The sequence below is a fragment of the Pseudoliparis swirei genome, chromosome 14 (genome assembly GCF_029220125.1).
Source record: "Pseudoliparis swirei isolate HS2019 ecotype Mariana Trench chromosome 14, NWPU_hadal_v1, whole genome shotgun sequence".
In the NCBI taxonomy this organism is placed as follows: domain Eukaryota; kingdom Metazoa; phylum Chordata; class Actinopteri; order Perciformes; family Liparidae; genus Pseudoliparis; species Pseudoliparis swirei.
The window spans coordinates 9,241,762-9,254,927 of NC_079401.1; the positions used below are offsets into that span (position 1 = coordinate 9,241,762).

A 13,166-nucleotide genomic window follows, 5' to 3' on the forward strand; every position below is an offset into this window, starting at 1 on the left:
ATGGGCACGGCGTCTCACGGGAAGACGGACGACCTTCATCCTCCTGTAAGACTGCATGTCATTGGCTAATAGACAACGTGGGCGTTGGCCAACAAGGACAGTCACCTCCTGTCACGCCTTCAGGTTAAGTTGTGATGCCGCTTCCATCACGGACACAATTCTGCTCCCGATACATAAAACCTGCAAACACCTGGTATCTTAGCGGTTTACGAAATACGGTCAAGCTAATTACATGGTACCATCTTTGCATCGATACACAAGATATCGTTCTCTTGTATTCGTGTCGTCCGAGTGCAACATTTCTCTCTTGCGTTCCCCAAAACATCACAGGTGCATCCTCTTCTACTGCAATCATTTTTAAAAAGTAGTTCCTGTCAACACACCTCTAACCTGCTTTAAAGCACGAGATTTATAAGCCGTAGAAATGACTTCCAACATGATAATCCACAAACCGAGAAGACAACTCGATAAAAGCCTGATAATTTCAACAAATGCAGACGGAAATAAAAAGTACAGTGATCCGTGGTCCTCTCCAGTGTGTGCTGCGTGGGAAGGGAAGTAGAAGACAACTCCAAGGAGCTCAAAAGTAGAGCAAAGCAGTCGATGTCATGGATGAAAAAAAGACCTGCTTCTCTCCACAGATTGCATTTAAGCCATTAGGTTTTTATTGCCCTAGTTTTATTGTTACCAGAGACAGAACTCGAGTGTTACGCCGATTAAACAAACGAGATAAAGCGGGTAAAGTAATGAGCTTTGCAGGTGGACGGTGTTACCTTTGGACAGAGTGTTTCCGGTCCTAATGCTAAGCTTTGCGAACTGGCTTCTGGCTCCAGCTTCATATTTAAGTCACACGCGTGGTATTAATCATCTCGTCCAACTGTTGCCAATGAAATACATTATTTCCCAGAGGTCTTGCATCTAATAATTTATAACACTGACAAAATGGAAACTTCCCGTCAGCAGCCGATCATTGATAAAAACATAAAATGATATTTGATAAATGGACTTTGGTTTGTTGAAGTGTTAAGAATTAATATAAAAAAGTGTTTCCATGTATTTAGGTTTTCTTCTCATTATTTCACACGGGTAAAACAGAGAGCCAACTCCTCAATGGCTCACAGCCCATTAACCTCCTTTTCAAGGACATGGACTGAGCCAATGAACTGGACTACAATAACAGACTTGGATTGGTCCATTGTGATTGGTGTGGGGGGGGGGGGGGTTGTGTGCAGATGTTGTGTGTCCAGGTTAAACTGACATGGTGGAGTCATTAGAAAGCCAGGAGCTTAATAATGACTTATTGTCACAGAGGGGATAGTTTCTCAGAAACAGAGGAAAGACTATTAGATTTGATTATAATCAGTGTCCAATTAGCATAAATTAGCATACATCTGCATAAACTGAACATGCTAGGTGGTGCCGTGCCGGGCGAGCATGTTAACAACAGACGTGCCGGGTGTGGTGAAGCCTCGTCCTCATGTTGGTTAGTCATGACTCAAAGATGGAGAGTGTCTGGAGGGCAATCCAGGGAGCTGCGGCAGGGAATTAAAAACGGAGAAAACAGTTTTCTTTCCTTTAAAAATGGTATATTATCAGTTTGTTTTTGTGGACACGATTCCCTTTCCTCTCTTCCGTGTTGCCTTCTCTCTGCTCGTCATCCCCCATGGAGAGAGAGTTTGACACCGTCCAGGAAGAAGTGGGCTAATGGTTCGCACTGTTTGGACTTTCTAAGTCTTACTGGATGGCCTCTCATCGTGCACACACACACACACACACACACACACACAAACACGCACAGACTGTGTTTTTCACATGTCGCCAGAATACACCACCCACTCCAGCATAAGACGCTATTTTTAACTCCCCTCCTGCTTTGTTTTAAGCTAACACACACACACACACACACACACACACTACTTTGAGGGATGACAAACCAAATGACACACACGCGCACAGCTGACACCAGCAATTACAGCCACAGGTCCGTATTTAAAGAAGCATTACCACTCCAAAACAGCAATTTGTAGTCGTCAGAGGTACATCATCAGCAAATGATGCACACAAACAAACTCATCACACACACACACACACACACCGACACACGGGGTCTTACAGCGATGCGGAGCAGGGTAGCCCTGACGGCGGCCCATCGGTCCAGTCGTCTGTCGATGACCAGGATGAAACCCACTGCTGATGCTGCAACGCTGCAGAAGAGAAACACACACACACACACACAACGTTATCACTAGAGAAACCACTTTTCTATATGCGTCTTTTTATCCCACGTTTCAGTCGTTATATAACAGGTCCGAACGAGGATTAAAGGAATACATTCATGGACTGCGAAAAAAAAGAACAAAAATAAGATTTTAGCAATAATCACAGAAAATAGACTTTGAATTTACGTTAAAATGGATCCCGATCTTTCGCCCCTTTACTACGATATTCCTGCACTGCGACTCCGAAAGGTCATGCGTTGCTCAAACAGCGGGGCAGTGAAGTGCAACCTGCACGCTTCCCTTAGATAACATCAGGTCGGGTGGCTGTGACGGTGCTCTTCACAGCGGGGTGAATATTATTTGGGGATGATAAAGCGATGCTGGAAGAGGGAATGTAACCTTTGTAACGACAGCCTGTGCCTCTGGTGCAATCATTTGCCGGCAGTGTATGAGAGACCCTTGTGATTACCATGGCAACCTTGGCTCTGCGTAAATATGTGTGTGTGAAAATCTTCATTCCAATTCATTCATTCTACAGGCAGCACCATATGCAGCAACCTCATTAAGCTAGTGTGTGTGTGTGTGTGTGTGTGTGTGTGTGTTTGTGTGTGCGAATGCAGTATTTCCAGCTATGGTCCAGCTGAACATCGAAACACTCAAGTACAGCGTTTTAAGCGCAGTGCACACACACACACACACACATATAAACATATACACGTCTATACACACACACAGTGTGGGGCCAACAGAGAAATGCTGCCGAGTTGGTCCATCTGGGCGTCATTATTAGCCAATTTTCATCATCAATCATCAAAAATATAACGCTACCCAGTGAACGCTGCAACATCAAATCCTCAATCCATCTCTTCTGGAAAAAAAATAATTTCCGAACCACTTGAATGAACCCGGCTGAAAATCCGGGTGAGCTTTTTTGCTATTCCGAGACAAATAAAACAACGAATCCTTAATATTCCTTTGTTAGCATCCAGCAATAATCCATTCCTCCTCAAATGGTCCTTATTCCGCTGTCGTCAGAGTTCAATCCCTGCAGCCACAATCATATGTTTGCAGATGGAAAGAGGCGACCATTCACATCCTTGAAGCGCATCTCCCTCCTCCTTTCCCTCCTCCTTTCCCTTCTCCCTCTTGCTCCTCCGCCACCTGCCTCCCACCCTCGGCCAATTAAAACCAAGCCCTGCATCTTGCTGTTCCCCCACAGCCAATCAGGATGCAGAGTGCAGCCGATTGGCAGCGGGGTGCATGTAGCTATTGGGTGAGAAAGGGAGGGGACTCCGAGGGGGGGATTGTGGGGGGTTAGGGTGGGAGGGGGGGTATGAAAGGTGATGAGCCACAAAAAAAAAAGATGAAAAACAATACTGCGGCCGCCATGACACACACACACACACACACACACACACACACTTGCATCGAGAAACATAAATGTCGAGCCTTTCTCCTCCCCTTAATCATGAGTGTGTATGCATGAGTATGTAAGCGCTCAGCAATAAAGGAGAGGGAATGGAGGTGAGAGGGAGGAGAGGATGAAGGAGAGGAGGAGGAGGAGGGACAGAGGGAAGGAAAGAGATGTGTACAATGATTACATTTCAATTCAATAAGCCTTTCTTTGAGGGAGAAGATTATTGTGAGATCTTCTTTAATTTTTTAAAATCTAGATCTAGATTCAAATCATCTGATTATAAATCTTGTATTATTGTATCGATGTTGATCATATTTTGTTTCCTTTCATTCTGAAAATATCTTTTGGTGCAATCTTCCATTCTCTTTTTGTCTTTTGTGCAGCGGCTTTCCTTTCGGCAGGCCCTTGGTGTCGTACCGCTGACACCTGCTGGCTCTACGCGGTACTGCACCGTCACAAATTGGCCAGACACCCGTCCCGGTTTGCTTTGTTTTCAACCCAAAAAAAGCTGCGGCGGAGGAGGAGAAGGAAGAGGAGGAAGAGGAAGAGGAGGAGGCATGCGTGCGTGCGTGCGGGTGCGTGACGCTGACCTGGGGAGGCTGCTGAGGTAGCCGAGGACATTTTGAACCTCGTCTTCCTCCAGCTCGCTGAATTCCGGGAACTCTGGGAAGACGATGATGGGGTTGCCGTTCGTCCCGCGGCCCCCTGGAGACACAGATTCACGATTAAAATGTGACTTGATTTTAATTCCATTCTCCACAAATCACTTCTGACCGACGTACAAAAGGGCCGACGCTAAAACAAGGCCTTCTCTTTCATTGGTGGGTCGAGTTGCAAAGCAGATCATCGTCACGATGAATTATTCACACGCCGTAACTCGACGGGGCATTTTCGTCATGGTAACCCAACACTGGGCCCGAAGTGTGTGTTTCTGTGTGTTTCAGTGTGCACGCGTTGCCATGTGAGCAGTTCAAAGAATGAGATAACACGTCAAACTTTAAACTCGATGCTTCTTTTTTGAACTTACTTTCCATGACGGGAGAACGTCTGGTGAATGAAATCAACAGGGGTGGATTCAGGGTTAAAAAAAAGCCACAAAAAATAACTATAGTGGAGGTCTGTTGCATTATTATAGAAACTCTAATGTCTTCTATTTGTAAATTAAATCCCACTTTAGTTTACTTGAATGTGAATTTGCAAAAACAACCCAATTCTCCAATCTAATCTAATCCATGCTGCCAATTTAGAAGAAAAATCCCCATCTGGGGTGACTAGTTCATCCTGAACTTTACTTCACTCTGTATGTGTGTGTGAGGTGTATCATGTGTGTGTGTGTGTGTGTGTCTGGAATCAAACCAACCTGGCAGGATGGCAAACTGTTTTTGGAGTTCGAAGCCGATTTCCGCTGCACACAGAGGACCATCCTCCCGGTGCACAATGTCATCTGAGGGGGAAAAAAAGACAGTGAGCCATGAATAAAGTTATTGGATGGCACAAAACACGACCTCATGGTCACCCTGTGACACATGCATCAGCTCTTTGCGATTGAGAACAGCCGATTGCATTTGGCGAACTTTCAGATATGGAGGCCATAATTCAGTGTGGCCATCGATATCTGTATCTATAAGCCCGGTTAAATAGAAATTTTTAGATGTATAAATGTGTAGGTACTTGGAGAAAGCAAGGTAAAATATCCTCCTCCAAAATGGATTACAGTAATCTCTCATTCAGCCGGGGAGACGTGCAGACGGAGAGAAATACAGAGATAGAAGCACATTCTCCACCCCCCAGTCGGCTGCCATGTGTGACCCACGTATGCCAAACACAAGGGAACTGTGTACAATCGTGTGTGCATCTGTGAATGAAAACTGTGATGTTTCCGTGTGTGTGTGTGTGTGTGTGTGTGTGGGAGCCAGCATCACTGTGAAGTGCATGTGTGCGCTTGGCAGGACGGACAAAGGCTGGCGCCGAGGAGGTGCGAGGGGAGAGTTGCGCGGTCTCCGAGCAGTATGGTGGGGCTGGCGGCGAGCGGCATCCATTACCATCTAGGTGCAAAACCGGCAAACTGTTCATATTTTCGGGAGAGAGCCGGCCAAACGGCTTTCTGATGGATGCTTCACGGGCAGAATCGGACACCGGGAGGGAGGCTGAATTCATACGTCGTACGAGCAGCGGCTGAACTTCCTTCATCGAGCGGTGACCCGAGGACACCGTCGTTGTTTTAAGACGCTCCGTACGATGAAGAAACCGGGCGGATTAACGGCTTAGATCCTCAGTCATGCTGCTTGCAGTGTGTCAGCGCTGGCTAGACTGTGACTCACACCGCAGGTCTCATGTGGAGTCCACACTTAATGCAGGGCAGCATGTGTTAGAGCTGTTTACGGCTCAACAGACAACGCAAAACACATGTACCCAATCCATTACGGTGGAAGTGACACACACACACACACACACACACACACACACACACACACACACACACACACACACACACACACACACACACACACACACACACACACACACACACACACACACACACACACACACACACACACACACACACACACACACACACACACACACACACACACACACACACACACACACACACACACGATGACAGAACAGTGACTCAGGAATCATCCCGGTGACATAAATCAAACATTTTCTACCGACACAGAAGGAAGCAGGAAAGGGAAGACATCAGTCAAGGAATTGTGGACGGGGTTATATCATTATATAATAATAGTGAAGGAAGAGTCTGGAGGAGCGGGAAGCCGTTTAGAGAGATGGTAACGCTGGTCCACTTTGACAAACCACAGGGCTTCCACCAAAGTCCACCAGCCTGTAATTTAACCCAGAACAACAACTACGCCATAATTAGCAGAAAGCGGAAAGGAGCCAGGGAGGATGTGCTTTGGAAAAGTGAACTGCTCTATAAAAAAAACCCACAATAAGAGCGTGAGAGGGCCGTGTCGTCTTTTAGACGGCGTGCAGACGGTGTGTGAGCACGTCGTATGTCGGTGTGTGTGTGTGTGTGTTTCAGTGTGTGTCGTCAGGCCAGCTGTCAGTTCAGTGTGTCGGGCGGTAAGCCGTCGGGGTTAAGACCCAAAAGCCTGGAGCACGGCCAGACATGTGCAGCACTCTCGGACTCGAGAGTGAGAGACTGAGAGAGTGAGAGAGTGAGGGAGAGAGTGAGAGAGTGAGAGACTGAGAGAGTGAGAGACTGAGAGAGTGAGAGACTGACAGAGTGAGAGACAGAGAGTGAGAGACAGAGAGTGAGAGAGTGACAGAGTGAGAGACAGAGAGTGAGAGACAGAGAGTAAGAGACTGAGAGTGAGAGAGTGAGAGAGTGAGAGAGTGAGAGACTGAGAGAGTTTGAGACTGAGAGAGTGAGAGAGTGAGGGAGAGACTGAGAGAGTGAGAGACTGAGAGACTGAGAGAGTGACAGACTGAGAGAGTGAGAGACTGAGAGACTGAGAGAGTGAGAGAGAGAGACTGAGAGAGTGAGAGAGTGAGAGAGTGAGAGAGTGAGAGACTGAGAGAGTGAGAGACAGAGAGTGAGAGAGTGAGAGAGTGAGAGAGTGAGAGACTGAGAGAGTGAGAGAGTGAGAGACTGAGAGAGTGAGAGACTGAGAGAGTGAGAGACAGAGAGTGAGAGACAGAGAGTGAGAGACTGAGAGAGTGAGAGACAGAGAGTGAGAGAGTGAGAGAGTGAGAGACTGAGAGACTGAGAGACTGAGAGACTGAGAGACTGAGAGAGTGAGAGACTGAGAGAGTGAGAGACTGAGAGAGTGAGACGAGAGTGAGAGAGTGAGAGACTGAGAGAGTGAGAGACAGAGAGTGAGAGACTGAGAGAGTGAGAGTGAGAGAGTGAGAGACTGAGAGACTGAGAGACTGAGAGAGTGAGAGACTGAGAGAGTGAGAGACTGAGAGAGTGAGAGACTGAGAGAGTGAGAGAGTGAGAGAGTGAGAGAGAGACTGAGAGAGTGAGAGACTGAGAGAGTGAGAGAGTGAGAGACAGAGAGTGAGAGTGAGAGAGTGAGAGACTGAGAGAGTGAGAGACTGAGAGAGTGAGAGAGTGAGAGACTGAGAGAGTGAGAGAGTGAGAGTGAGAGTGAGAGAGTGAGAGTGAGAGAGTGAGAGAGTGAGAGAGTGAGAGTGAGAGAGTGAGAGACTGAGAGAGTGAGAGAGTGAGAGAGTGAGAGAGTGAGAGAGTGAGAGACTGAGAGAGAGTGAGAGAGTGAGAGACTCTTTGACAATAGTCGTGATCTGAAAGACACCCTTTTCTCACGATGTAAAAATGGCGCCTGTGTCAAAACAACTCTGTGTAGCAGTCACCGTCACCACGGCAACCTTTAATTGCAGGTGGGAAAACACAGCCGACTGAGATTTGATAGTTTCCTTTTCCGCTTTTATTTTTTTTAATTTACAACTAATCTTTCCGATTATGGCGACAACAAAAACAAGCTTGCCTCGCGAGTTCATTGTACATAACCAATAAACAACAATCTCATCATCAAGCTGCCACACACACACACACACACACACACACACACACACACACACGTCGGGGTGAATGGAGACGACGTCTCAGACATTCAGGCGTCGGGCTGCTTTTCACTGAAACCCTAAAAACGCCCTGCTTTGTCCTCGGGGGGATGAATGAAATTAAAATATAGCGTCTGGGGTGAACCCCTTTACCCACCACACACACACACACACACACACAACACACACACACACACTGGAAGTGGGGCAATGCAGCCAAACACAAATAGTGATTATGGGGGGCCGAGAAAGAATGTCCCTCCGCCTCCTTGCACCCTTCCCCCCTAAGGCCCGACACCCCTTCACTATTTCATTCATCTTTTTTTCCCTGGGTCTTAGCTGAGGGGAAAACTGATACATAAACTATCTGCCCCTGAGAAGCAGATATCTCAGCTTTCAGCTCCATTTTCTCAGCTCTACTCAACAGTCACCTTGAAGTTGTTGTCAACGATACAACCAACACAACATGTGTGTCTTCACTCGTGTTTCTATTTTCAAGTAAAAAGCCAACGGAGTCACACAGATTCTTGAGCGTCGACAGCTGAAAGCCTGTTTGTGTAAGAGAGGTGAAAAGATAGTGAGGAGGAGGAGGGTGAGGCAGTCGGAAAAAAAAAGTAAAGGAGCGTGGAGGTGCTCTCAATAGGATGAAACGGAGGACGGGTTTCTTTACACATGCCTACATATTTAATGTGTTGGCCCGGTGCGAGTTGATACGGTGGATGTGTTTTCTTTGTGGCAGGAGGTCAACAGCAGAGCAACACTGTCACATACACACAGTGAATACGACGCGGTGGCCGCCTCTCGCTTTCCCCATTTCAACCCATCGTGTTAACAATCGCAATCATCTCGTCAGAAAATTAACTGCCAACTATTTCGATAATCTATTTCAGAATTTACAGGTGCCAGGAACCTGAGTAAACGGAGATTATCACACATTTGTCTCTATTTCGGGGCATTTTATAGGCGAAAACATTGTGTCCTTGTTTTTTTATTTAGGCCTAAACACAATCACCAACTCTGTGAAGGTATTATCTTCTTTTTATATGATATAACATGCTTGCCTAAAGCATTTTAACCTCTTTTCTATGGCGCTTGGAGTCAATAATTAGGGTTACTCTCATAAATCGGTACGCTGAAATCATGAGGCCAGTATCGGCCTCGCTAAACAATGTCATGTATTGGCCTTCAAATGGTGACAATACCAGGAAAACACAGCCGGGTCATCTCACCCCACACACTTAACCGCTAAATGAGTGAGTGCACACCCCGTGTATGAATGCGTTTGGACTTGATTACAGCGAACGCTCCTTTATAATGTCATTTGTGAAAACTCAATTTGTAGAGCGCACTTGGTTAGGTCAGCGCAGGGAGGTGAAGGAGAGGCAACAGCCCAATTAAGTGTTGTGAAGGTGGAGTCCATTACACACACACACACACACACAAAGCATCGTCTATGACAACTCCTCCTCCTCCTCCCTCTTTTGTTCAGCGCTCGAGTTCCTACAAGTTTTCCGTGCTCAACAGACGGCGGCGGTTCAAAGATGGCCGCCAGCTGTTCGCTGCCGCTGCGCCGGTCAAAGTTCAAAGCCACAGGAAGCTGGAGAGCCGTGTGATGTTCACTCGGACACACGCGGGACCCTGGCTGGGGACTACGCAAACAACAACAAGCACGACATGGTCAGACCGAGGTGCATCCACACACACACACACACACACACACACACACACACACACACACACACACACACACACACACACACACACACACACACACACACACACACACACACACACACACACACACACACACACACACACAGAGAAGATCTCTCATCGGGGCTCATTACCTTCACATTGAAAATGCGGAAGGTTATTTTGATCGCCGTGTATTTATTTATTTATTTGTATGCGTGTTATTCACAAAACTCAAAAACTATTGAACCGAATCGCATGAAATTTGGTGGGATGATTGGTTATTATCCGGGGACCAGTTGATTAGATTTTGGGATCAATCGGGTCAAAGGTCAAGGTCATGGAAAGGTCAAAATCTTTTTTTTACCATAGCACGATACATTTATATCCAATTGGCATGCAACTAATGCCAACATGTTCATAATTCAATGCCCAATCTTGTGATATGCGAAGGTATGCGCTCTACCGAGTGCCCATTCTAGTTGACACTGAAATGAACGGAGGAACTACAAAATGACCCGATGCCCGGCCCGTGACCTCCCCTGAACCCGACGTGACAACTAGAATGACTTGTTTCCGCATGCAGCGTGTAAAACACATTCGTATCACAGACGTGTGCATTCAAATATTCATTGTGAATAAACGTCAGACATCCGGAGAGACTATCTTTAAAGTGACTTGTTCGGGATGCTATGGAATCCAGCCACACGTCAGTAGCTTCTCATGAAGCCAGCGTTTCCCCTCCCGTTGTCGGAGAGGGGTTTTCTCATGACATTATCATGAACAATATACTTTGTTACCGTTATTGTTCAACCTTTTCAAAACACAGCTGGCCAGACTGTCAGTACTGTCCTCAGATCGGAGGAGTTTGGTGTCTTGTACCCAGCAGTGAGCCTGCTGGCCTCCATCGCCCCGCAGTGTAAACTTTGAGAGGGACTTCTCCACCGTAAACAGGGCAATAAATACGTTTCACAATGGGATTTGCTGCCTTAAGCTATCACTGTTTTAAGCCATCAGCTATCACAGTTCATGTATTTGCTGGTCAAGACAAACATCCGCCACAGCCTGCGGATCTCTCCATAAACGGGCCGGGCGTTTCACATCGAGAGGCTCTGGAAATGTTCTGTCTAAAATAATAATCCCAATATTTCAACGGAGCGCCAGAGTTCTTTGAGCTCAGCTATCGATTCCCGGCTCACGCTATGCCGTTAAAAAAAGTAAAAGATCAAGACGTTCATAAGACGGATGTCACTGAGACCTCCAGCCCTCCATCTGCTGCTCTGGTATGCAACAAATGGAACGGACCGACTTGGAACGCAGACTTGAAGGCACTGGGTTGGGGAAACAAGGTGTGTGTGAATGTGTGTTTGTGTGGCAGCAGGGTTAAAAGTTGCTGCGTTGGTACCAAATGTCAGCAGAGAGATGGCCAGCTGTGCTGTGTACATTTGCATATGGAGAAGCAAGTCGCTCTGCAGCTGTGTGTGCCTGCAAGTGTGTGTGTGGGGGGGGGAATCTGAGCTCTATTATCTGGCGTCATAGGAAGGGTTTACCAAAGTCCCATCTGTCACTGATGTGGAGGATCTACACACACACACACACACACACAACATGCCAACAGTGGCTTTGAATGTGTGCGTGTGCGTGTGTGTATTTAGTGGCCGATGTCCATTCGGCAAAGGTTAGAAATCCACAATGTCTTCAGACTCGACTCGTGAGCCCCGATCTACTGAATAGATGGTGGCATTATAATCATCATCATCATCATCGCAGCTAAACAACACACTACTGTCCCCCTGTCTGTGCTGCCGTCACAACACACACACACACACACAACCAATCCAACGCTTGCGAGCTGTTGAGGCATATGTGGTGCAACGCACTTAACTACAAAGCAGCCCTTCTCTCTGTTTTAGCTGCCTCTGGCTATGCCGGTCATTACACCACACGGAACAAAGAAGGACAAGAAAACTGAGGAAGGCAGAAGAGAAAAAAAAAGGGAGGCAGCGGATGCCTAAAGAATCCTGGAGGTCTGTGTTTTTACTTGCCCTCAAAGAAACTTGCAGCTGTAGGAAAACACTGAACATTTTTTGACACACTGACATCATGCACTGGAAGTAAGACTCGTCCTCCATAATAAGAAGGTCTCCGAGGGTTGCGTTGGATTCACTTCAGGGCATTTTGGGGGAATTGTTGACAACACGTTGAAAGAAAACCACCTCATTCAAAGTTGAGAGTAAACTGATATGGACATTTGATCCTAATAAGTTGAAACTAAATTGTATCTGTGCTGAAGTCGAGCGCGGCCGTCATGAAAAGGTCAGCAATCCTCAACAGAAAGTGATCCTGCTCTTAAAAGCTTGAATGTCGGGCGCGATGAGAAGAAGATCTGGTGTTCCACAGGGTCACATGCAGCATTTGGCTCAAGCTGGTTGGTGCGTTTGCATCTTTTTAACCAAGAATAATCGACATAAATAATAATGTATTCATTCTGACCGATGTTAGAAGGGACACGTTCATTTTACATGGGGTGTAGCATCTAAAAAAACCACGTCTAAGGCTTATTGGAAGTGTGGGATCCAGTGTGCTGCAAATGACTTTTGGGGACAAAAATAATTAAACAACTGTTGCTAAAACCAATGCAAACAGGTCATTGTATCTCAGGTCACACACACACAGATCCACATCCCAGATTGCATTACAAGAGCTCAACTGAAACTACTAATCTTGATTTGGCAAAAAATCTACTGTGGGACGGGTTGATACCTCGGTACTAACTGTGTGTGTGTGTGTGTGTGTGTGTGTGTGTGTGTGTGTGTGTAAAGAAAAGCCTGACGAGATCTCTTTGTGATATCATCAACATTGTGGTTCACAGGTTTTCCATGAGTTCACATCAGCGCAAACAAAAACCGAATTAAAAAAAACAAGAGACAACGGACAAACACAGAGAGTGTAAATAAAGGGGGAGGAGACGAGGACATTCAAACCCTCAAAAGGGGTTTTGTCCCAACGCTGCTCCCAACTGACAGGAGGAAATGCACTGTGGTAACGGGACCGCTGTGATTAACATGCTGCCAGCGTGCTCTCCACTGAGTGTGTGTGTGTGTGTGTGTGTGTGTGCTGTACACGGAAAGACCTCACGTTAACATACAGCTCGACCCACAGTGAGAGCCCGGGGAGCACTTCACATTAAGTGATGCAACCATCTGATGGATGCTAATGCCTCCGGCGGGAGGGTGGGGGTGGTGGTGGGGGAGCATCTTTGAACAATGAGACGAAATCAATGC

The 13,166-nt window shown here is 46.7% G+C and overlaps 1 protein-coding gene across 18 annotated transcripts in view; it reads right to left on the reverse strand.

Annotated features, from left to right (window-relative positions):
* Window positions 1–13,166, reverse strand: part of mcf2la (mcf.2 cell line derived transforming sequence-like a) — a 38,198-nt gene that overhangs the window by 14,273 nt on the left and 10,759 nt on the right. For 6 of the 18 annotated variants that reach the window (XR_008833759.1, XM_056431621.1, XM_056431632.1 and 3 more), the window contains exons 1-4: window positions 5,679–6,001; window positions 4,997–5,080; window positions 4,227–4,341; window positions 2,114–2,204 (exon numbers count right to left, since the gene is read on the reverse strand). Coding sequence is in view for 17 of the 18 variants with exons in the window: in XM_056431621.1 (XP_056287596.1) it covers window positions 2,114–2,204; window positions 4,227–4,341; window positions 4,997–5,080; window positions 5,679–5,826 (438 nt within the window). In the remaining variant the exon portion in view is untranslated. Of the gene's footprint in view, window positions 1–2,113; window positions 2,205–4,226; window positions 4,342–4,996; window positions 5,081–5,678; window positions 6,003–13,166 lie in introns of those variants that run through there. The other 12 variants (XM_056431624.1, XM_056431622.1, XM_056431625.1 and 9 more) reach the window with 4 other exon arrangements.